Consider the following 25,419-nt stretch of genomic DNA (forward strand, 5'->3'; position numbering starts at 1 on the left):
TGGGGGTTTTTTAAAATTATCATTACTTAACACTAATTTGTTTTGAGTTTATTTTGCTTAGTTACAAACGGTTTCATTTACAAATCTGTCTGTACCTTTTCCTATTTTTATTCCTTTTCCTATTTTTTTGGCTTTCCAATCCCCGAGTCCAACTTTTCAGCATTTCCAGTTTCCTTGTTAAGGGTAAAATGCCACGCGTCCTCTCTTGTTAGTACAAGCCCCACTAAAACAAGAGGGTGGCCACTCAGTTGTGCTGCTGCTAAAACTTTCCTTTTAGCAGCCGCTGGCTGCGAGGCGTTTCAACAAAACAAAGTAATTGTTGCGTTTTTATTTCAGTTTGGTTTCGCAGCGGTGCAAATGGCATCGCCGCTAATTTTTTGCTAACTTCATCGCGTCAGTTTAAAGGAGAGGAAACGTGTGCCCCTGGCTAGCAGCAAACCTCGGGCTCGCCCTCCCGGGCACGGCAGACCCGGCAGCAACCGCAACGGTGCAGAAAGGAGCCGGAGATCGCCCCTAGACTGGGCGTAAGAAAACAATTAATCGAGCGACTTAATATTTAAAGCTGCATTAACACCCCGATGCTTTCAAAGAACGGCTCCGGAGCCCCGCTCCTTCCCCGCTCGCATCCCAAACCGAAAAAGGACGGGGGGGGGGGGGAGCTGGCAATCGCCTGAACCACTGCCGAAGCGCGTCCAACCGAAGGGGTGGGGGTGTCCCCGGTGCCGAAAACAGCGATATTAAAAAATCGCGGTGGGGGGGGAAGGGAGGGGGCGGCGGGGCTGGATGCGGGCGGATGGGGGCAGGTCGGGCAGGCGGAGGGCGAATGTTTCCTGCCCGCCGCCGCCGCCCCCCCGGCCGCCCCCCGCAGCCGGGCGGAAGTCAGCCCGCGCCGTCGGAGCTTAAAAGGCTCCCGCACGCCGCGCCGCCCCAGTGCCGGCGGCCGCAGCGGGGCCGGAGCCAGCGCCGCCGCCAGCCCTGTGGGCCACGCCGAGGCGGGCCATGCGCTGCCCCGCGCCCTGATCTTTCCTTCCCCCCCCCCCGCCCCGAGGACCGGGTCCGCCCGGCTCTGCCCCTCCGCACCCCGCCAGGCAGGGGGAAGGCGCCCGGCGCGATGGCTCTCCCCGGATCCCACGCCGCCCGGGACGGTGCTGCCGCATCAGTGAGTAATTCCTGCTAATTCACCCCCCGGGGCCGGTGGGCTCCGGCTCGACAGATCGCGGGGGAGGCGGGCGTTTCGGTTTTTGCTGTTTTTTTCCCCTCCTCCCTCCCGCTCTTCGGGTTTTATATTATTTTTGTTTTCTCAATAAAACACCACGCGAAGAGGCGAGATGACAAAGGAAATGTGATCCTAGGCGCTGCAGGGGCTCAGAGCGAGCGAGAACCGGAGAGGAGGAGGAGGGGGCGAGCGTAGCGCTCTCGGATAGCATTGCACAGCGGCTCCAATTTGTGCGAGCGAATATAATACACCCTCCATGAATAATTCAGGGCGGCCGGCGAGGACCTGCCGCTGCTCCTCTGCCCGGCCGCGGCCGCCGCAGCGTGTGCGAGCCGCGCCGAGCCCGCGGCGCTGACCGGCCCGCCGCCGGCCGGGAGAGCCACCCGAGCCACCGGGCACCGCGTGTGGCGGGGCCGCAGCGGGCTCGGCGTTGCCCTCCGCGGGGGAGCCCCGCTTAAAGGAAGGCGTCCGGCGGGAGCCGGGACGCTGAGAGGGGACCGATCTTCTTAGCCGTTCCCGGAGCCCCGTTGGGTTTTTTTTGTTTTGGTTTGGTTTTTTTTTTCCCTCTTGCCTTCCCATCTCCTCCTCCTCCTCTGTGTCCCGCCAGCGTGAGTCTCTGCCGGTGGGGTGGGCACCAACGCCGCCCTCCATCCCCACCCCCCAGTCATGCGGTGGAGGAGCAGGCGTCGGCGGGGGAGGACTGGAGCCGGAGAAGTCTTCCTGGCCACTGTGTTTCAGTGCCTCTCTCTCTCCTAGAGCTGCTCTGGATTGCAAAAGTGGAGGGGGGAACTGAAACGAAATTTCCCCTTCCCCCCCGACAAGCACAGGTTTAAAGGAAAAGAGGAAAAAACTCAACGCCCCAGGAAGAAAGAGCGAAACTTGAGTTAAACCCTTGCTGCCCCCCACCCGCGTCCTCCCCGCCCGGCCAAGAGGGACTTGCACTGCCGCCCCGACCCCGTCCTGCGGCCGTGGGAACCGGAGCCGAGCCCCGGCGGACAGAGGTCCGGTCCCCGCTGGATGCGGTGGGGATCGGGCGGTTGGCGCCCATGCACTTTCTGTTTAGGAAGAAGACAAGTAACCAAACCACGTTGTCAAACTGCTGACCCAAGGGGGAAATGAGAAGACTGTGTGAGGTATTGACCGATCTGGGAATCGATACAATTTGTCTAATGCAACGGGGGATCGGGGGTTAAGTACATGTGAGGGAAGAGAGGATCCATTTGCTGAGAGAGAACGGGACAGCTACACCTTGATACCAAAAATACACCTCCCCCCCCTCAGCAAGCCCGGCAGCGAGGTACGAGGCGAGGATCCAGCTCCCTGCAGACCGCCGGATCGATGACACCGTATTTGCAAAACCGGCCAATCGATCCCACTTGGCAAAACGACTGATCGATGCCAGCTTGCTCGTAAGCTGCTTGCAGAACTACCTTCTCCCCACGCCGCTCCGAACGCCCCCCGCCTCCTCTGTGTTCTTTTTCCTCTCACTTTTTTTTGTGAGAGCGGGGAGATACACTTTTTTTTACACACACACACACACCCCCATCGGGGAGTCAGGCCCATCGCAAATGGCTTCGTTTCCCGAGTCCGACTTCCAGATCTGCCCGCTGTGCAAGGAGATGTGCGGCTCGCCGGCTCCCCTCTCCTCCAACTCCTCCACCTCCTCGTCCTCCTCGCAGACCTCCAGCTCCTCCGGGGGCGGCGGCGGCAGCTCCTCCTGCGGGGGCCCGCCGCGGCGGCTCCACGTCCTGCCCTGCCTGCACGCCTTCTGCCGCCAGTGCCTGGAGGCGCAGCGGCACCCCGGCGCGGGGGACGCGCTCAAGCTGCGCTGCCCCATCTGCGACCAGAAGGTGGTGATCTCGGAGCCCTCGGGCATGGACGCGCTGCCCTCCTCCAACTTCCTCCTCAGCAACCTGCTGGACGTCGTCGTCGTGGCCGCCGCCGCCGACGAGCAGAAGAACGGCCGCGCCGCCGGGGCCGGCCCCGCCGCAGGCTCCGGCACGGGAGGCGGCGGCGGTGGCGGTAACAACCGCCACCACGGCCGCCCGCCGCCGCCGCACCGTGCCGCCGGCTCCTCGCCCGCCGCCGCCGCCTCGGCTGCGCCCTCCTCGACGTCCTCCTCCTCGGGCGGCGGCGGCGGCGGCTCGGCGGCGCTCCTGCTGCGGCGGCCCCACAGTCGGCAGGGCGAGCCCCGCTGCAGCTCCTGCGACGAGGGCAACGCCGCCAGCTCCCGCTGCCTCGACTGCCAGGAGCACCTGTGCGACAACTGCGTGCGGGCGCACCAGCGCGTCCGCCTCACCAAGGACCACTTCATCGAGCGCTTCGCCGCCGCCCCCGGCCCCGCCGCTGCCGCCGGCCCCGCCGCGCCACTCGCCCTCAGCCCGCCCTACCCCGCCTCGCCCTACAACATCCTCTCCGTCTTCCCCGACCGGGCCAGCTACTGCCAGCACCACGACGACGAGGTGAGCGAGTCCGCGGCGCGGGAGGGGGCGGCCCGTTCCCGCCCCTCGCCGGCGCCAGAGGGCCCCCGCCCGCCTCGCACCCTCGCGGCGGGCGGGCCGGCCCTGAGGGGCGGGCGGTGGCGGGGACCGGCCGCGGCGCTTCCTCCGCCCGCCGAGGCACTCGGGTCTCGGCGCACCTCGGGGGTGGGGGGGCAGGGCCGCCCCTCCAACGGCCGGTGCGGGGGGCGGGAGCCGCTAGCGGGCCGGGGGATGGCGTGCGGCGTCCCCGGGCGCCTCGCTCCCTCCGGGCGCCGCTCCGCGCCGCCGCCCGGGAGGAGGAGGAGGAGGAGGTGAGCCGGTGCCCGCTGCGAGGCGCGGGAGGCGGTCGTCGGTGCCTTGGGCTGCCCGTCCGCGGCGGGAAGCGGCTAAGGCGGCGTGGGCGTCGGGCTGCTACGGGCGCTGCCTTTCTGAGGGAGCTTGTCGGGCGCGTAGCGAGGGGTTGCGAGACCGTGGAGGTGCAAGCGAGAAAAGTCTGGAGTCCCCCAAGCCCCTAATGTTTCTAACGCAGAGCTAAGTTACTCCGTGAAGTCTGCTTTGTACCGTGTTCGGCGTGTGACCCATCGAAGAAAGAGAAAACGAATAAATAGGGAAGGAGGATGACTGTAATGAGGAAAGGACTTTTTGTTGTTGTTTTTAATTGAAGGTAGTCAGAAAGCTGGCAAAGATGTTCACCCTTGCCTCTACCGGCTTCATCTCCTGCTCTTGGCTAACGTTTTAGGTGCTGTGGTGCAAACAAGAGCTTTAATAATATAAAAATGGGAAATTGCTCTATGTGGTCTTTACTTAAAATGCTTTGCTCGCAAGTTTTGCTTCTGATGATCCTAAGTATCGTTTCGCAGATCTAAAAGAGAGGCTGTGGCTTCTTCAAAATGTACTGAAAATGCCTTAAGTTTCATTGGGACATAGTTTCTTGCTGTGATAGTTTGAAACTTGAGTTTCATCTGAAACTGGAAAATGGCGGTCTGCTGTCCCCCCCCATCCGTCCCCCCCCGCTCCGAAAGTCAACGTGGGGGATTTTGCTGGAATTTTCCAGTAATTTCAGTGTTGGACGTAGTTTCCTCCCAGTATGAAATTGGACAGCACAACAAACTGTTTTGGGGAAAAACCTGTCTGAGTCAGGGTAGTACAAGAGTCTTCTGTAGGATGGTTGCTTAACCGATACATGAAGGCGTTAGCCTAGCAAAATGTGGTGATGCCTTTGTCTTCAGTTTGTGAGGATGCTTTGCTTATCTCCTCTAATGCTACTGTACCTCTGACATAATTTTCTAGAAAGCTCTGGAAGGGCTCTTCTTGTTTCTTAAAATTGCTAGCGGGAGAGGACAAAGTATGAATTTTGTGGGGGAAACTGCCCCACCTTAAAATGGCATTTGGGGGTGAGGTGTGCTTGAGGGACAAGGAGGTTTAAAAAAACCAAACCGTACGGGCAATTGGGCTGCTTACAGGTTTTTTGTGGTATCTAAGTATCTTCCTGCCAGTGGGTTTCCTAAAGAACATATGTAATACTGAACGCTGGAATGAAACGAAGCATGGTGTTCTAAATACACTAAAGCCATATTCCTGCCTTCATTTTGGACTAAAACTTTGGACTTGTGGTATGGGTTAAAACTTCTTGTTCTCTCAGTGTCCTAAAGCTTCTTGTTGAAGTCTGGAAAATGAACTAATGGAGGGCTGTTGGCCGTAGCATAAAGTATCCAGCTTCTAAAGCAGATCTGTTCTCTACCACTTGGTAAAGAGTAGCTGGGACAGGAGCTCCAAGGTCTTTTGTAGACTTAAAAACTTAAATTGTAAAAGGAAGAAAGAGATTCTAGTCTTGCTTAAACTGTACAGCTTTTCTAGAAGTAACTTCTAAAAAAGCATGTTAGTTTATGTAGGATATTTTATTTTCAATAGTGTGCTTTGAAAAGAGTACAAGTCTCTTAACATTGGTTTTGGGTGTCCTTGTGTCCTGTAGACCTAGAAGTTGTTTTAAAACAAGTGAGCATTTTCAAGCCTTCGGCTCCTGTTGAGAAAGGCTTTTATTCTACAAATTAATGATCTACTACTGTTCTTGATTAGTGAGTTTTGATGGTTCCTTAATGTGGGCGTGCCTGATCAGTGTTTGCAAGTATTCATTATTCACTCAAGGAGACACTCTTTTTGGAATAGTTTATACTGTAAATCTTATTCACTTTTGCTAAAAAAAAACATGGGCAAGGTGTACAATTTTTGAGAAAGGGTGGCTGCAAAACTGTGAGGGTTATTGCTTGTTTAATTCTAAGAATGCTATTTACAGCCTCATAAAAGGAACAATAATGGAAAGGCAGCCTTCCAAGAGTACTTAAGTGATGCACTAAGTACTTTGCTTGGCTGTCTAATAGTGTAAAAACAAACCTAACGTGCAAGGCTGGAATGGTAGCTTGAAACCTTTAATATTAGTAGTTAGATACTGAGCAGAACTGGAGTTTCTAAGTGGGAAAAGCTGGTGACAGACCAGCATATTCCCTCAGGCTAATCTCATGGAGGTAAGTTTTGAGCACAGGCAGATCTCGTCTGTAATCTGCTAGAGTATATAGCTCTTAGATGTGGAGTTTTCCTTCTGCAGGATGTGTCCTCACCCTGTCTGAGATCAGTTTGAGCCTGTCCCTGGGCCAAAGCAGCTGGATCCCTTATTTTCTACCTCCTTGCTTAGAATGTGATACTCCTGTCCTTCTAACATCACTACTTCATTTGTTACCTTTGATTGTGTTCCTCTCTGGTCTCTTCACCCCTCCTTCTGGGAAGCACTGTCCATTCCCCATAATTTCCCCTCCTCCCAACCCCATTTCGAGACTCCCTCCAGTAAGGAGGGGGAGTAGCATTGTGTGTGGTTACTTACTGGGTGTTCCAAGTCTCAAAACAAGACTACAGATATGCGTTTGCAAGACGGGATCAACATAGCTGTTCATCCTCTCAGTGCAGAGAAATGCAGATTTCAGCTCTTTACTGGGGATGCCCGGTGCAGTCTCTTTTTAGTTGAGTTGGTTCTGTTCTCAGTTGAGCTGTTGACTCATGTAAAAACAACAGTAACCTGTTGTGTGCTTGTGAGTGCATGCAAGTCACTGACAATGGAGAATACTGACTGTTACTGTAGCAGCCAACATTAAAGCAAATGGAACTTGGGGCACTGCTTTCAGAGTGGCTAGTGCCTGCAAATACTACAACGATGCACAAAAGGAAAGAAAATGAAAAGAAAAGCAAAAGCCAATCTTTCTTTGCCACAGAGCCACTGTTGAAACCCGGTCTGGTTGCTTACCACTTGGAACCTCGTTGTCTGAGGTAAAATGCTATCAGGGAAGCAAGGGAAAGGCTTAATCTGTCAGATGCTCCAAAGTATTCTACAAATGTAGCAATACTTGTTGCAACCCTGAAATTTTTCTTCTGTGTGACTGTGTTTGTTGTATGGATAGAATTATCAATGTTACAGTAGTAACTAGATTTTATTGTCATAAAAGCCACTAAACAGGACTTTAAACTTGAAAAAGGTTTTACCTTTGTAGTACCCATAATTAAATCAAATATGCTAACTGATATGTCAGTGTACTTGATTTGTCTCATCTCACAGACTGAAAGAGCACCTCTACTTTTCTTTTCACAGAATTCTCAATAATAGGCTGCAAACCAAACTAGATGCTTAGAAAATGTTGGAACAGCTGTAGGATACTTGGCTTGTATAGATAAAACTACCTGGATTCAAATTACTTTGCTCTTCCAGAAAGTGGAAAAGGCCACAAGTCTCAAGTTAAATAATGTTGGCATAAATGAAACCCGGCTCTCAGCTGCTACATGCTTTAGTATCACTTGGTGATATCAGTGGCGGATGGTCAAAACACTTCAATAGCAGACTTCTAACACTTTCTAGGGAAAGTGTGGAGTTGCCAAGTTCAGTCAACTTAATGCTCTGTGACCCCCTACTTCTATTGCTTTACAGATTCCCTTTTAGAAGTGGTTCACAGCCTACAAGGCAAAACTCTGTAGCCCCACTGCTCGCCCCCCCTGCAAGAAAGGGTTTTAAAGTTTTCTCACCCTGCCCTTAGCCACGCTGTTCCTTCCTTTTGCTTGCGTCAATCCTGGCTTTGGTCAGATTCTTCCTTGAGCAGATTAATTAACAAACTCAGCAGTTTCTTGCCAGATCAGTGAGTTGAAATGGCTTATGAGGATATCAGTGCATGTGGACAAGACTGGCTAAAATTAGATTGCTGTATTGAATTCCAGAGTTGCATATATTCCTGAATTTATGGTCTTTTAGACTACAAAAAAATTATACTTCTCCTTATTGTCTTACAGACTGTAAAAGATGCAACTTCTGAAAGCTTGTGTATGTATAGGGAAAGGCATTTAAACATATAACTGTCAGCTGAACTGAAAGCTACTTATCTGGTACTGTGGCTAAATTTGCTGGTTGAATTTATACCTAAACTGCTTGAATGTAGGGTAAAGCTCGGGTTTCACAATAGGGAGCGAATTTAACATCTCATGGCTGCTCAAATAAGACGATCTCGCTTTCTCCTCTGTTCTCACCAGGCTTGGTTGTGTGCATGCAGGAGCTGCTTTTGTGAGCCAATTTAACTCTCTTAACATGGTAGAAAACTTTTCCCTTCCTCTAGCGTTGGTATAAGTTTATTTGAATTGCAGAGGAATCTTGCCCAAACTGAACTGGTATGAGGGAAAAGGAGGAATAGCATGGCTAGGGAGGAAGGCCAGATTAGATATGGTCCCTTTTGTGTAATGGCTTGCCATCACTGCCAAACACTGAGCTTTACTCTATGATGCTCTTCATGCTGTCCACCCTTGTCTCACCAGAACAGCTGGCTAACAAAAGGGAATATACGTGTCCCCCCACTTCTGTCTCTTGCTCAAGGGCTATTTATATGAAACTGCAATATGTGATACAAATGTGATGCAGGCTCTTGCTGTTCCTTTTTCTAATGGCTAGGGTTTTTTACCTCCTAACAAAATGATTAAAACTTTTAAAAGTGCATCCTGGAGGCACTGGCCTTAACATACTTTAATACTTCATAGCAGTCACAACAGCAGCAACACAATAGCTTCAGCTTTAGAGGAGAATGTGCACATGAGCTAGATAAACTCATACTTCCAGTATATGTAAGGAACCAAATATACTTCTTTATACTGATGCACCCCTCATTTATCATGCTTAATGCGTGTTTTCTCTTCTGATATCAAATGCACATGCAGGTGCTCAATCTGAAGACAATACTTTGGATTCAGTTACTGACAGTTGTGTTTTTCCTTTTTAATTTTTTCCTGGTGAACAAAGCACAGCAGTGAGTTATTTTGTTCACATGTGGTCTATGTAATGTGGATGTAACAGCTTTAGAATGATGAAGGGTTTAAATAATCTCTAGTTTCACACTTTTTTTAAACTTAGAAATAATGTTCAGATATCTGGTGCTAAACAGGTCACCTCTTGGATTACTCTGCCTCATTTCCTTGCAGCTGCCCCTTTCCCAGCATACCTTTAGCTCCTGGCTCTTCCCTGTATGTATGTTATTTAACTGCTTCTCTTTTGTGGAAGAATGAAAACTGTGCTGGACTTGAAACAGCTTTCATACAGTACTGGACAGAATCAAAACCTCCCCTCCTTCCCCTGCTTTGCTGTGACTGATGTTCAAATACTCCCAGCGTTTTAGGATAAATACAGCAAAGTTGATTTTTTTTTTTCCTCCCTGGTGATAATCTGATATTGTTACACTACTGGCCTAATTAAACATGACTTCAGATAATTTCCAGTGACTAAAAACTGGAAGAAACAGAAATGCCTTGTCCATAAAAGTTGCCTGAACAGACTCATTTTACTTTGAGAACACTTTTGAAAAACCAACAGTATCAATAGAGTAGAAACTTGCAGGCTGCAGCGTAGACCTCTGAGGTTATAATAACTTTCTTGAGCAAATAAGATTGGAGATGTGCGTACAATAAATAGGCATGAAACCAGTCTGTTATATACTGAGAACTCAATTTTCTTTAATTTCGGTTTTGCTAAAACCAACGTCTAGAAGTGTATCTCACTTGGAGAGAGGGTTTGAATTTTGCTTTGATTTAGGGATGAAATTTTGCATTGTGTGTAGGAGTTTCTCCTTTCAGCTAAATCTTCAGACCATGTAAACATGCTTGCTAGACCACGCTTCCTTAGAGGAAAGCTACCTAGTTCCTCTGTTTTAAAGTTAAGAAGGTATCATTCCTCTTTCAATACTGTCTTGACCCTGTCTCTTCCTAGTTCTACTGCCATACTCCCTTCCTTCCTGCAAAGTCATTTGTGTCTTTCCATCAGACAAAGAGCCATGATGTGTTGAGAGCACAGATCTTAAGCTGTATGAACAATGCACTGAATGCAAGACTAATGTTACCGCAGATAAGATTTCACAGAAGGGGTTTATTGTCTTTAGCTGTAATCTACTTTCAATAGAGCAGTTATAATTATGATCCGAGATTATATTTGTGTAGTACATAATTTTTAGTAATGTTTTTATCCTATCATTCTAAGTCTTAATTAAAAGTGTAGAAATGCTGGATGGGAATGGGACTAGTGCTTGGCAATGCAAGTATTGGTTAATGTAATGCATGGATGTCCCTGATCCTAAAATGTATTAGGCATGTGTCCTTGTTTTAGCTGTTCCCCTCATGGGCTTAGCGGCAGCTCCTTCCACAGGCTGTTTTCTACTTCCCCAGGCTGTGCTTGTTGAAGGACTATGTGGGTGGGACGGGTTTGGTCCTCTTACCTAACAGATTCTGCTTGTGCATCCAAATCAACTTTTAAAGTCACAGGAAAAGAACAAAAACATGTTAAAGAATCAGAGCAATACTATCTGCTAATTGTTTTCTAACTCAAGTTCAAAAGCAAATTTATGATGCAATGTCACTTTGGATGATTTTATCTCTTCCTCTTTCCCTGTCCCCCTCCCATCTTAAAGACAAAAAATTGTATGTGGCTAATACAGGAGTAGTACTTCTTTCCTAAGGTTCTTTTGACACTAAGCTACTTTCTTCTTTACCAACTCTTAACAAAAGAACAGAATTTGCAACTATGGAGTCTGTAGCTAATAATAATCATCTCATTTAGGAACTAAAAATGCTGACCAGCTTTGAATGTTCTAGCTGTTTAGTATGAAAAGGAGTAAAACTCAGTACAAACAGATGTGGCTCACTATTATATGTTCTGTCATCCTACTGTGCTGCCTCTTCGATATGTGTGCAATCCTGACACTTCCTCACAAGAATTAATTCATAGTTACATGTTCAGCTGTAAGAAATAAGAGCTCCACTCCTGTTATTTCACTTGAGTCTATAATATGCATTTCTAAAACCTCAGATGGTGAGCTTGTTGGATAGGATGATGTCTGGTCAGCAGTTTTCTTACATATGTAGGTGAAATATTTTTGAAGTGACTAAGACTTGAACTGGAAACTTCAAATGAGAAGCTTATTGTTTTATGATTCTGCATACTTTGTGCTAGGCTTCTGCACTGGTGCTGACTTGAAGAAAATGTCTTACTTTCTAGGAGCAGGTAGGCAACTTGAGGCAATCTTTAAACTTGTCTCACTAGCAATGGGTGAAAGTGACTTGTCAGAGTTGAGTATTTTAAATTTTGGGGATGATGAGGTATATCTTCAGTGCTATAGTGGAAGTGGTCTCTACTGAAAATAAAAAGTGAAATATCTTTGAAAACTCATTTCTGAAATGAACAGATTAATCCAATGAAAGGCTGCTGTACTCATGTTGTTACTACAGTCTTACTCCTGTTATTTACCATGGTATGATCTTCACTAAGATCACACAAGTAATCGCCAAAGCTGCTCTCACTACCAGTGCTTTCCAGGACTGTCAAAACAGTGACACTGTATCTCTGCTTTCTGGGGAGAAGGGTCCTTCAGTGAGCTAAAGGTAATAGCTAAACTTATTTTGCATCATTTTCTGTCTAACGTTGGTTCCATGCATAACCAAAACACTTAAAGGTATTTGTCGAATTTGCTAAACCTTATCTTTTCTAGTTTGCTTGTATTACATGCCCATCCCATACATTCTGTGGATAGCCAACATTGTTAAACTACCATCTACTGTCAATATTTTCTTTCGATAGTTAAGGTATTGTAAATGTACAGAACTACCAAATGCTGTGTTTGGTTGGGTTTTAAAAGGCTGGCAGGGACCTGATATTCAGAAATCGAACCTCAGTGGGATTCTTGGATAGCAATGTTAAGGCTTGTTGTATCTTTCCCATGTTGGCTTGGGTTTTCTGTGTTCTGTTCGCATATTCAGGCACTCGCTGTCCAGAGTGGCAGGCATATGCTAGAAGACTAATTTTATACAGCCTTTTGTTCAGCTGCTCTTGGTTAACAAAAGGCAAACTTATATAGGGGAAAATGTCAGCTATCAAACTTCAAATCCTCCCCTTCCCCTCCCCCTTCACTTCAGTGGTTCTTACTACTTGTGCCATTCACAGTGTCACAGTTAAGTGTACAATATAAAACCCCCTAGCCTTAAATCTTTGGTGCAAGCAAAACTTGAAAGCTGTCTGTGTTATGGATGCCCTTAAGCTTTGTAATCCAGCCTAGCGCTGGGTCAGGGGACTAGAGAATGCCGCTCTTCCTGTGCGAGGGCTGGTAGTGTGATCTGGGAATTGCCAGTGAGCTAGTAGGTACTGGTCCTGGTTGCCTGACAAGGCTACTATTCCTGATCTTCTGCAACCTTGAGTAATGCCATGTCAGGTGATTGAGGGTGTAGGAGATAAAGATCAGGTAGTTTCTAGGGGCTTGCTGTTGCTGTCTTTCTGTGGCTTGCAAGTCAACTATATAGTTCTAAAATGTTTTAGTAAGCGAATGTATATGTGAGGCAGAGTGAGTCTGTTAATTGAGGAAAAACTTGTTAGAGAATGGAAAGAATTGTCATGCCTCTGAGCCTTCTTTTTCCTCTAAAAGCAATGCTGGTAAAGAGTTAAATTCCCCCCGCCCCTGCTGCTATATATGGTGTGCCCAAAGGCACTGGAGATTTAATACATTGAAGTTGGAGCGTGAAGGGGGTCTGCAGGCTGCTAGACAAAGTCACTCAAATTTCAAGAATACTTGATCCATACAAGGATGTTACTTGAGAAAGGCATGACTTCTCTGTAAGAAACTGGTTGCCAAATGAGCTGGCTGAGTGTGTCCTAAACAGTTTTTTGTGGCCAGATGAGCAAACTGGAAACCACCAGATTTTCTCTAATTGATGACTGATAAGTAAGCTAGCCAAAGCTGCTGTGAGAACCATCTCTCTTCAGAGAACAATGGTTATTTGTCGGGGAAAATGAAAGTTGTGATTCTCCCACTGAAATGCTTGCGAGTTATAGAAACTATTGTACAGATAACTAAATTATCTATTGAATTGACTGAATGCTAGACTGAACAAATAGCAAATATAACTTCCCTCTGTCTAGTTACTGTAGAAGCAGCTGTAATGTTGCAGTGGTGTCCCAACATAATGCATGTGGGTATCAACTTCTGTTTAAGGCTTTAAACTGGATGGGTAAATATTTTGGGAAGAGGGGAGGGACTGTATATAAAAAATAATTTAAAAAAAATCAGAACTAGAAATGTCAGGCAGTGGTCTGGAGTGGATTCTACCCTGAAAGAAATAACAACCAAACTAACAAAACCATAAGGAAACAGAGAGGTTGAAATACAAAAGAATTAGTGGAATACTGAGACCCCATTCTTCCTGGTGCTGCTCTTAAGACAGTAAGTGTTGTAAGGGAGGGAAGATGTAATACTCTTCTTGCTTCTTCTCCTCTTGTCCTTAATACAATTGTAATAGTCCCCCCAATATCATGGAAGTATTGATAAGATTAGAATTAGGAATTAAATTAGGGTTATAAATGGTGGTTGTTAACAGTGTCCCAGAAGGTAACAGTATGCCCTTTCTTAGTCATCTGCATAGCTGGCATGCTGCTGGAGGGCTGTCTACTCCAAACCTTGGGCCACTCTTGAGAAGCACGCTTTCCAGTGACAGACTGCGTACAAGTAGTACGCGCTTACTGACAGCATTTACTAGTGTTCCTATCTTGGTCTCTTGACAATGATGCCAAAAACTTTCTACATTGAAAGTATAAATGGTAGAACCTTAATTCTAAAGTATGGGTGTTAATGTGAAGCTTAATTTTACAAATGGGAACAAAAAATTGCCCTGAACCAGCCTTTCAGTCTATAATTTCATTTTCATATCTCTGTCCTTAAATACAAGTCAATGCTGTGTAGCATCTATCTACAGAAAGGACCATAATTTTTATAGTTACTGAAGTCATCTAGGGTGTTAAACTACTCATTAGCTTTATTTTTATTGGTTTCTGATTGGCTCATCTAGCCACAAAAACTTTGTGTAGAGGGCTTACTCAGCTGGCTCTTGGTAACCAGTTTCTTACAGAGAAGTTGTGCCTTTCTCAAGTAACATCCTTGTAAATACAATTCAAGGTTAGCATTTTCATTCTGTATAGGATGTCACTTCTGAAATCTATTAATGCCATTCAGCAAAGAACAGGGCTGCTAAGGTGCTCAAGCTAATGAAACCCCTCAAATGGTGTGGACTCCAAGTGGGGTCCAGGCATAAAAAGCTGCATTTGTTATGGGGGGGAGGGAAGTGATAGTGTGTGAGATGCAAGGCAAAGCAAGGTGGCTTACACAAAGCCCAGCTAGTTGCCTCACTAGCCTTGGCACATGTGTTACTTGTCATCTAAATCTGCATTTCCTTTCTGCTTCATCCTCCTTCAGACAGTCTGTATCCCTTTACACACTGATTAGCAACAAGTAGTAGGGTGAACTGGCTCAAATCGAAGAGGAAAGAAGCCAATGCTCAGGCTGGCTGAAATCACTGGGCAATGGAGGTAGCAAAACCCTGCAGCTGAAGATGTTGTAGGGAAGAAGGAGAAAAAGTACAGAGGTTCCCTTTCTTTTTGTCCAAACCTGTTCACCTCTCTTCCTTCTCCAGCTCTGCCTTAAATCTAACAACCCAGACTTTCATAAGGGAATTAAATAACTCTGATGCTTTGGATGAATTTTTGGTTAAAGCCATAGTTCTGTTTTTTATTATAAAGCTTTCTTGTGACTAAACATCTCACTTTCAAGTTGTCTTTTTTTGCTAGTGCAAGTCACTGTCTAACCATGGAGCATGTGTTCATTCTTCTTGGCTGTTAAGTAATATGCTTTTTCTGTTGCTATTCATTTGTCTTCATTATATGTTGTCAGTATACCTATATAAACATCACTTTTTATCTAGTATTTATGAGGGTTTGGCTAGCACAGTAAGACTGACTTATTTTTTTCCTAAATGAAAGATAAATCTTGACGGGTAATCAATCTAGGAATAATGTATTGCACCAGTATTCTGTCAGAACTACTGTTTTGTCTTCACCAATGTTCAATACAGCTGTTACAGCTTTCCATATTTTTTCTCTATAGTATATAGTTCTACAGTGGTCCACAAGGTGTCCTTCCATTTTAATTTATATCTAAAATTACCATGGGGAAGTCTTGATGATGTCCTGTATTACACTCTTTAACATTAGTTTTCTAATATGAGCAACAGAAAAAAAACATGGTCTCAACTGAAAACATGATATAATGCATGAAATTTAAAATTCTCTTGGCTAGAGGAGAAGACTGTATTTTCATCAGTGTTTTTATGGCTTGAAGTTTAAATTCATTTTAATGCCATCCAAGGAGGAAACATAAAAGGAAACACTTCTTATAAGCTAGGGGATAGATTGGAAAGAGGAAGTATTGCATGTTAAAAGCACCACCAAAATAAAAAATGAGAATAGTGATACTTCCCAGCTGAGACTATGTGCAATCCAAATATGCTATCAGCAGGTGAGAGACTCACTGAAATATGCTGTCTTGGAGATCTTGTTTACTCTTCCAGATTCAGCATATGAGAACAGCGTTACCTTCTTGCAGAATTCAAGTGCGTTTGTATATGGCTTACCTTGGCATGGAAATCTGAACTAATTGAGATAATGAATATATTCTCATAACTATTCTAGTTGTCAGCTCCCCAAGAACAGACAAGGTTTATTCCTTGTTTGAGAACAATTATCCCATTCTATGTTGTAGCTTATGATCTTACTATGAGCTTGCTGGTATAAATTTTCCTGAGGTGTGTGTAAAGAAATAGTTGCCGCCTGTATTAGCACATTCTCATTTTGGAAATAGATTGGCAATTTTCCATTTGGCTCCATGGCAGAGATACTTTGACAGACAGCTATATAGTCCCTTGCCCCAAGGAGGGAAGTAGGGGGAAATAATCCAAGGGGACTTCAACACTGTAAATCTAGTAACTTGTTTTGTTTGGATGCACATATTCTAATGAAGTAGGACATGTTTTTGAGCAGTATGATGTGAAAAGATATAAAATACTATACTTCTTATCTAAGAAAGGAAACTTCTTTTCAGAGACCCCTGTCTGACCCAGGCAAACTGCTGCCAGCAGTTCACTAGGAGCAAATGGCTGTTGTTGAAAGATACTCTCCTAAATCAGTGAGAGTCAGAATATCATGGTGTGTGGGTTGTTTTTCCCCATTTCATGTATCTGTTTTTCTCCAAGCAGGGGAGACATTCCTGCCAAATATGTATGCCATGGCTCTTTTTCCGCTACAACTAGGTAGAAATGCTTTCAGAATGAAAGATCTTTATAAATCAAAGTTTAAACAAACAGAAAAGAAACAAAACTAGCCAAACAAATTCTCAAAACACCCAGCTCTCATGTGGTCAAAGAAGCCACTTCTTGGAGTAAGCTGACTTGTTTTATGTTTGATCCCATATGGAGTTACAGAGGGAAACCATTCCTTGAGTGCTTTTGTTAAATAAAGCTGTTGCCATGAATTAAGCAACACTGCCCTGGAATGTTTCTGATCATGGTCTTGCAGAGCTTGTGACCTTTGCACTGAACATGTGAACTGAAACTTCATCTTCCAGTGTTCAATAACCATGTTAAAAATTCAGAGGTGAGGCAGTCTTGGGATTTCCTTAGGCTAGCTTAAATGCCAAGTGAAATTTAAGTACTGATTTATACAGTTACTCTTCCTTTTAAAAAAAAAATCTAAGTCAAATTGAAAACTAAAATCTGTAAGTATTCTAAAGCTGAGAATTCTTTTTCAAGTTAACTAAACTGCATAGACAATCTCTTACAATGCTTTCATTTACTGGAGCCTACTAAACCACTAAAATATTGCCAAAACTTTGTCTAGAAGCATCCAGTTACTATTAATCTGGATGTTTGTAGTTGTATACTACTACTGCTACTTAAAGAAATTGCTTTAACCAATAACTGGCTGTAGCACCTGAAGAGGCTATTCAGTTAACTGGGCTGCAACTGAAAGGGAGAAGAGCAGTTTAAAACCTACACCTCTTGCAATATATCGCTGATGCCACTGGACTTCCTACCCTACTAAAATGCTATAAACAATTAGTATTTTCCTTGTTTACTAGATAGAAACACTGCCATCTCTTGGCTGTTCATTGTCCAGACCTTTTTAAAAAATACCTTTTCTAGTTTTTTGTTACGTTTTCTGATTATGTGTTTCTCAATAATCAGGTGATTGTGTGGTTATAATAAGTCTTAATATCACGCACTGTAGGCATGAGATTTTGTATGGAAAGCTTAATCATTGACTGATCCTACCCTGGAACAAAAGGAAGAGGGGGCGTTACTTGGTTTTAGTGACTCTCAACTCTTTCTGATCTGCCTCTGTGTATACCTCCCTTTAAAAAAATGTATTAGGTTAAGATGGGCTTCTGTCCTTGCTAGATTAGCTGACCAGGCAATTTGGCAACAGTGCTGGCATTTGAAAGTAATGTTTCGCACAAGGGGATTTAGCCTTTATACCCTAAAAAGATTTCCCACTGATCTTAGTCTTGACCAAAATTCACATAAATGATGTTGATCAAATACTGAGTTCTGAATTCTGCAGAGCTGGGGAAAGAGGGTCATGTTAGGTTCCGACCATGTTTCTGATAACACTTTTAGTGAAGATGGATTGAGGAATTGTTTTAAATATTGCGGCTTCAGTATTGCCTATATTGTGTGGGGTTATAATAATTAACCCTTAATTCCAGAAGACTTCCCAATCGAGAGGGAACTTAATGCTTCTACCCAAATGCCTTTTTGTGCTGTAAGCAGCCTTGTCTTTTCCTATAAACATCCAGTGTTATGCTTGCCAAATATTTGGTTATACAGTGAACCTTACTTTTGAGAATGTATAGAGAAGGGTGACTTCTTCAGCCCCAGTCAAATATGCCAAATATGAAACTAGCCTTGAGGAACACCCCTGATGCTGGTTCTTACTCTAACAAGCCAATCCAATGTGCTGGAAAAACCTGCCCAAGTGAGAGAAGTCTGGCTTACTAGTCCTTGGTGGACTCTTCCCATAGAAAACTCTGGTGCAAAGCAGTAACGCCCATATACATCCCAAAGGTCTGTAATGCCAGTTAGTGCAATCCCCACCCCAAGCAGCAAGTTTTTAGTGGAATGCAGAAACTTGAGACAGAGACAAGGTGCTTATAGAACATGAGAGGACTTCAGGGGTTGAGTGGGATTGTCAGAATACTAACATCCTGACTTCTATATTAGCAAATGGAATTAATTTCTTGATGTGTAACTTAATCTCCATGATGGGGATAGAGGATCTGGATTTCCAGCATCTGTTCAGAAGTTGCAGCTCAAAACCCTTTCCCAAAGGTAGTCTCCTTTTTATACCCCCTACCCCAGCCCCTTCAAGTGTAGGGGTGGGAGGTCATGGTGGTGAAGTGACTTTGTTCAGTATCCCTATTGCACACACCTCTCAAAGATGCGGCAGGTGTAAATCCAATTTCCTGTGAATGAACTTTGAAGTCTTAACTTCTGGGATGGTGGTTTGGAGTCTCTTGTGGGAGCTGTTCAACTTTATAGAGGAGAACCTGAGTGACTGACCCAAGAGAGGGAAGATGAGCCTGGCTTCCTCATCAGTAGGAGAGGAGGGGGGATCTGGGGTGCCAGCTTGTGCTCCAGTGGCTCTTATTTCATACTGCTAAATTCTTTATCCCGAGTTAAAAAATGAGGACTCTGACTCTTGTGTTACTGCAGTACAAACTAGAAAATAAGCTGGAGTTGCATAGTAAATAAGGTTTTACTGTGCAAGCTGATGCTTCCTTCTTGCAGATTTTAGAGGGAGGAAATAGAAAAGGATGAAAGATACTATAGAAGCTTTACTAAGCCTTCTCTCACATCTTGACTGTCTGTAAGCACCAGTAGTTGTCTAGCTTTGTGAATCATACAGTTTAGAAGAGCTCTGAAATGTCATTCTTTGATTTAAATGGCAAGAAGTATGACAACTCTTAGAGGTTCCTAAAATATTTTTGTTTAGCAGCAAAAAAAGCCTTTGTGTTTATTTTTGATGGCATACACATTAAAGGTGTGCTGAGTGTGATGCTGTGTCATTAATAAAACTGCTATTTAGTGTCTATCTTCCAGCATCCTTTTTATTGCAGAGTCAGTCATCCTGTATAAGCAGTAGTGACTGGTTTTTAAAATGGAGGTTTGCTGAAGGGAGGAAAGATTCTCAAATACAATGCATCTGAAAATTACTGGAAAAGTAATTTTCAGAAGTGTTTTTGTAGTGGCAGATTCATTAGGATAAAATATTAACTGAATAGTTCTGGTTCATTTGTGATAAAAGTGAACAGATAATGGCAACTTCAGAATTGCTTGCAGCTATTATGATGAAGTATTTTGAAAGGAGGAACAAAAACCTACCTTAAGATGTTTTTCAGTCTTTTTGACAAAGCTTAAGAGTTTTTAACATCTCAAAACATGTTTGGCCTCCCCACCCTTAAGCCATTTTGACACTCTTTACCATTGCATTTCAACAGGAAAGAAAGATCCTTTTTATAGCCAAATGGCTTCCTCTTCTCCCTCTTTTTCCCTTCCATCCCCCACCCCAGAGTGCCTTTCTAGTGGTCAGGCTTCAGCTGCTGCCTGGATACTGGCTACATCTGTCTTATTTAGATGGTCCGAAGGAAAACCAGCACAGAATTTGACTGGAGGGCCAACAACAAGCTATGTTTCTTTTCAAATTTGAAAGGAAGCCCTGCACTTGCTTCTGCCTGTTTCCCTAAACTGTTTTTAAATCAATCATGGCTAGGGACTGCTAAATGCCTTTTCTTCCCTCCCTCCCTGAAATGGTCAAACTCCAAAACATTTGAGAAGTCTAATGAGTTAAATATGGTGGTGTTCACAGGACTGTTTCCCCTTGTACAACTTCCAGTTTGATGAAATAAACTCTTTTTTATGGGCTCTTGCTTTGAGACAGCCATTGGGAAAAGTTTCAAAGAGGATAGTGTTGCTCTGGGTGGAATTTGGAGGTTTGCAACTCCATAAAGCGCTTGTATTGACAGCAGACTGGGCTTTTGTACTTGCATTAAAAGGGACAGCATTAAAAACTGATTTTGGGTCTTGAGCAGTGCTTGATGTTTTGTGGGGATGGTGGTGTAAAAGATGGTGACTGTCAAGGAAAAAGTAATTATGTGGGGCAGATAGAGGACAGTGTAGTTCCTGTTTTGGGGGGGAATTTACTGGTATTTAAGTGCAGGGTGAAGGCTGGGACAATGACAATCCATGCCAGTCAACAATGGTGTTATAAACTTGTGGGGTGGTGTTTTTTTTTTTAAAGGTTAATCAGCTTGGGGGGGGACACAACTTGATCCTGTTCCTAAAATTCAGCTGTAGTTGAAATGGATTTCCTTTTGCAACAGTATCTTGTCACACAAAACAGAAGGAGACTGTCTTAAAACATCAGCAAGTTCCCATGCATTTACATCACAACCTGTGTGTGCCTCGCTGTTCTGAGGTGCCGGCTTTTGGTTAGCAGTCCCTTTACCACCCCCCACCCTGGATAATATGTATTATAATGAACTGCCAGGAACAGAGGAGAAACAAATAGCAGCAGAAGAAATAGCTCTTGTAAGAGCTCATATCACTCCTCATTTTAATAATGGTTATTACTACTTTTATCTGGTCAAGAACTTATTAGCTAGTTCATTTTTTTAATAGGCTTATACTGCAGTGAATGATTATAGATGTATGAAGTGTATTGTATTGTTTCATTGTGATGTTTTAGTCATGGAATAAGGACAAAATAAATGCATAGGCTTAGATGCAGCCTAAATAGTCTGCATGTTACTGGTGTGACAGAGGTGCCCAAGAACTTAATCCTTTAAATTTTGTGGAAACACTGCTAGAATGAGATTCTGAGTTTCATTTTAGTGTTTCCTCTGTAGTAACAGTGCTTGAACTTTGGAATCCACTTTCCTGGCTTTTGTGTGGGGAGGCAGAGTAAAATGGATGTTTGCACTGAACTCAGCACGTGCACTGAGCTTCAGATAACAATTATTTGGCTTTTTAACATCCTTGTATTTGGCATGTTAAACCAGCTATGCAGGGTTGTCCTATATATTAGCACACAAGGTGCAGAAAGCAACCTGGTCAGCTCACAGGAGCTTTAGATTTCATTAACCGTGTGTTGCTGAAAACTAACTTGCTATTCTGTGCAGAGATGTATAACCTAACTCAGCTCTGAGGCTGCTTTGGCATGTGTTGGGTGGGGAACACAGATTCTGACGCTTGTGACTAGGATGTGTGATAAGGACAGGCTCTACCTCAAGACAGTCTCTTTTAATATATGTTGCAGAATTTGTTGTAGAATGGGTATCTTAGGCCTAAAACTAAAGGAATGTTTTTAAAATGTGTTCCCCTACGAAAATGTTGATTGAATAGGGAAACATCTGCAAAATAAAATAACTAACTTAATTTCTTCAAGACTTAAAGGGGTAAATTTCAGTTTTGTTCATGGATTTAATAAAAATTAGTGGCCTAGTATCTGTTGATTCTCAGCAGACCTGAAAGAGGTCACAAACTGGAATAGCCTGTGCCTACTTAAATCTCACCAGTATAGGCACAGTTAAGTGCTGGCATAAACTGGATTTTGCCTTAAATCTGAGCTGTGCAGCCCACTGAGTCAAAGATGCTTGTAAATAAACTGTAACTTCGTCTTAAGACAGAGATGTGGATTTCCCTAGTTGAAATGATCTGCTAATGCCAAAGACCACCCGATTTTGAAACTTGTGTACTGTTGTACACTCTGTGCCTTCCCCTGCAGAAAAATGGGGGGGTTGGGGAAAGGAATACAGATTAATATATGAAAGCAAAGGCTAATTATTTCAAATTTAGTGAAAGTGGAGAGACTTTGAGTTTCTGACTTCCCAAGATCATGCTGTGAGGACTGGTCTTGCTGCAAAAATCCTGTGCTTGGCCCATAGCTCTGTGTGCAGCCCCTTTGCTCTGGTGTGGGGTGGGAGGGGGGCTCAGTGCCCAGGTTACTGGGGAGGTGTACCTGAAGGATAAATGTTCACCGTACTCAGAAGTAGCATACGGGGGGGGGGTGGTTGGGGGGGGGGGGGGGGGGGAGGGGGGGGGGGGGGGGGGGGGGGGGAGACGACGGGACGGGACGACACGCTGTGGGCATTAACAACACGAATCTGCCATTTTTATTCCTAGTCATTGAAGGCTGATGTTTGGCCTCTCCAGACTGCCCTGAATGCCTCCAGCTCCTCAAAATGGCGGCTGTTTGCTGATACAAAGGCAATCAGCAATGCTGCCGGAGGGCGTTCCCTCCCCACCACTTTGCTCCTTCAGGCTGTGGTTCTGCAGTGGCCCCAGTGAGCGAAGTGCATGCTGCTGCGGGCAGGAGGGGCAGGCTGGCCCCTCTTACTCTCCAGCTAGCTGTTCCCACCATTTGTTTTTTACCTCAGCACTGCCTTTTGCACCTGTAGTAGTATTCCTATCGCTTCCCCAACATTGGTACAACAAGCTATATTAAGGGACTGAACTGACTTATGAACAACTTTATCCTGAACTTGCCCATAATCAATAAAGAATAGTCTTCAGCCAGATCGTTTCTTTGATGGCACTACAAGGTTCTGATGCTTGCATGAGGAAGTTGACTAAACTGGGGGGATGCTGATGGGGATAGGGTGGTGGTTCTGTGGTAGGAGGGTTTGCTTAGGTCAGCCTTGAAGCTGTTGTGAAACCCCCCACTGCATATTTGCAAATGCAAATCTGTGAGGTCTTACTGTGTGCTACATCATGGAATCGATAAATGCTTTACATAAGTTTTATATATATAGTTTTTATATAGTTTGTAATCTCTTTGGAAGTAGAGCTGACTTCCCCTGAGTGCTTCCATAGTGCAACTCCCTGGGGAATTGTAACGCTGACTAAACTAGAGGGGAGAAATGGCATGGGATTGGGATAATACCTGAATCTGCGAATCTCTCAGGATTGCATTGCTTCTATTTTAACACCATGAAACCACAGTACTAAACAGCTATCTCTTACAGTAAACCTTGAACCACATGCGCCTTCAAGTCCAAAGTATTGCCTGCAGTGAATTTGCTTGCTCTTTTGTCTTCAGCATGTTAAACTATGCTGCTAGCAGAAGAGCAGTCTTTATCAGGAAGAGGCATTGCGTGAGCTGAACGCAGTCAGTGTTACAATCTGTAATAGCGGGTTCTTCCCTCGTTCCTCAGTTTACTGAAGCCTTCTGCAAATAACCATCTTAGAATGGAGCTGTTAACACTTTCAGAGTTGTTAAGTTATAATCCTTTATCTTTCAGATTTGCTGCTTGTGTCTGGCACTACAACTTTTCACCTGTCTTCTAATTCAACACTTGTTTTTTGAATCTGGCTTTAATGAACAAATGTAACTTTGGGTTAAGGGAAGAATATTAATGTACAGTGTAACTGGGGCTTCTGTTCACTGTAAGGGTCTTTTGACCTGCTTATTAGTGGGGGTATTGTTCTGGTAAGCCATTCCAGGACCCATCCTGCCAGTCTTCTGCACAGGATTAATCATTTCCTCTTGACCTCCTGCTCTCTTTTCCTAACATGTTGCATTGATCAGAATCCTTAACTCGCAAGTTTGCTCCTGTTTTTTAAAAATGGGAGGAAAAGGAGGGGGGAAGGAATGCAAAGAAATTAGATATAATGTCTGCTGTTAACATTCTTAGTAAGCTTTTTTCCTTCTTGACTCCTCCCTTCTCCCAAGAAAAGAAATCCCTTCCTGGTATGTATTAACTCCAGATCGCAAGCATCTTGAGTGACTCTATTTCACTGGAATTACTTTTTTGAGCATGCGACTTCCTGCAAGATCAGCTCTGCTTATAAAGGTCACACTTAAAGCTTTACCTAGCTGAGGCTTTCAGCTACTGATCTACCAGATCAGAGCACTGTATTAATCTTCTCGATCTGCAGCATTTCCTCATAGGTAAGGCAGTGTCTGGATACTGCATGTGACTCTTCCCTCTATTTCTTTATGCCAGCAGAGGAAGGTATTTGAGACCATACAGGGTACCTCCTAATAGGGAAAACTCCAGGTTTGTCTTTGCTGACATCTTTGCTATGCCTTTAAGGGAGCTGTTGACTTTAAGGTACAAGGGTCTGCTGCCAGGCAGCCCCAGATTATATGGGTAACAGACAGGAATACTTGTTCTGTTCAAATCACCCATGGGTCCCTGTATTCCCCTACTGCCTGTGGCTGGCAGCTGAACCAAACTTCCCAGGAGCACACCTCTTTAGACTTCAAACTTCATTTCTGCCTGAGCTAGTTGTTCTGACCCACTGTGTCCAAGCACGATCTGGCTTTTGAGAAGGCTGCTGTGGCTTGTGCTTCCTTTTCTAAGGTGTTAATGGCAGCTCCAGCAGAGAGAGTTAGGCTTAAGAAAGTCAATGGGATGAAAGCAAAGGTCTGTTTCTTCTCATAGAACCTCTTTTGGGAGGCTGCATGTTAGAGGTAGTTTTCTGCTCTCAGCCCTTGCTTTTTTCCAACAGGAAACAAACCACTGGTAGGACTAATATCTCCTGGAAATAAATCATTTAACTTGCCTTCTACCTCTGAACAGAGTGGTGCTGGCTGAGGTGTTCGATGTTCACAGCCTTGCTCAGATCAGAGAAGTGCTAGATGCTTGTGCCTGTTCCTGGGCATACGTTCTGCTACTCTGGGCTACCTGGGGATTCATGTTTGCACCCCACTTCAGGCTTCGAATGTCTCCAAAGGGGACTGAGCCAGGTGACTGACAAAGCACAGGCCTGAACACATGTTTCTGAATAGCAGAAATGACGAAGCTGGAAGTAGACTGAGCTGGAAAGCAAAACTGGATGTGGTTCTCCTAGCAAAAACAGATTGGAAGCTCTGCCTCTAGTGAAACTCAGTCCCATGGAGTAAGCAAGCATGACTAGAAAGTGCATCCACTAAGCCCATGGGGGCTGGGATTGAGCCACAATAGCCTTTTGTTCTTGAAGCTGCAGGGGTTATAAGCTTTTGTTAACTACTTGTTTTGGAGGAATCTCCAAACTCCATTTTGTTTCCTGCCCTCAGGTAGAGTTATGGGATTATCTTCTCAGCAAGAAAACTATGATGGCTAGTGATGTCTTCTCACTTCCCAGAGCAGCATGTTAGGGCCAAGCAAAAAGACTACATCACAAAACCCACCATTTTGTTTTGTGTGCATCACAAAGGATTTGGAGGCAAGAGGGCCTTTTACAAGAACACCTCTGTGGAGATGGAAGTAGGCCTGTCGCTTGCTTGGTAATAGACAAAGTAAACCAAAC

General features: G+C 44.8%; 1 protein-coding gene across 1 annotated transcript in view; it reads left to right on the forward strand.

Annotated features, from left to right (window-relative positions):
- Positions 1 to 2,058: 2,058 nt before the first annotated feature.
- TRIM71 (tripartite motif containing 71) overlaps positions 2,059 to 25,419 on the forward strand; it is a 62,382-nt gene continuing 39,021 nt past the window's right edge. Inside the window, exon 1 of the mRNA XM_075745727.1 lies at positions 2,059 to 3,678. Coding sequence (XP_075601842.1) covers positions 2,785 to 3,678 — 894 coding nt within the window. The 5' untranslated portion in view covers positions 2,059 to 2,784. The remainder of the gene's footprint in view (positions 3,679 to 25,419) is intronic.

Source organism: Balearica regulorum, chromosome 2 (assembly GCF_011004875.1).
Source record: "Balearica regulorum gibbericeps isolate bBalReg1 chromosome 2, bBalReg1.pri, whole genome shotgun sequence".
In the NCBI taxonomy this organism is placed as follows: domain Eukaryota; kingdom Metazoa; phylum Chordata; class Aves; order Gruiformes; family Gruidae; genus Balearica; species Balearica regulorum.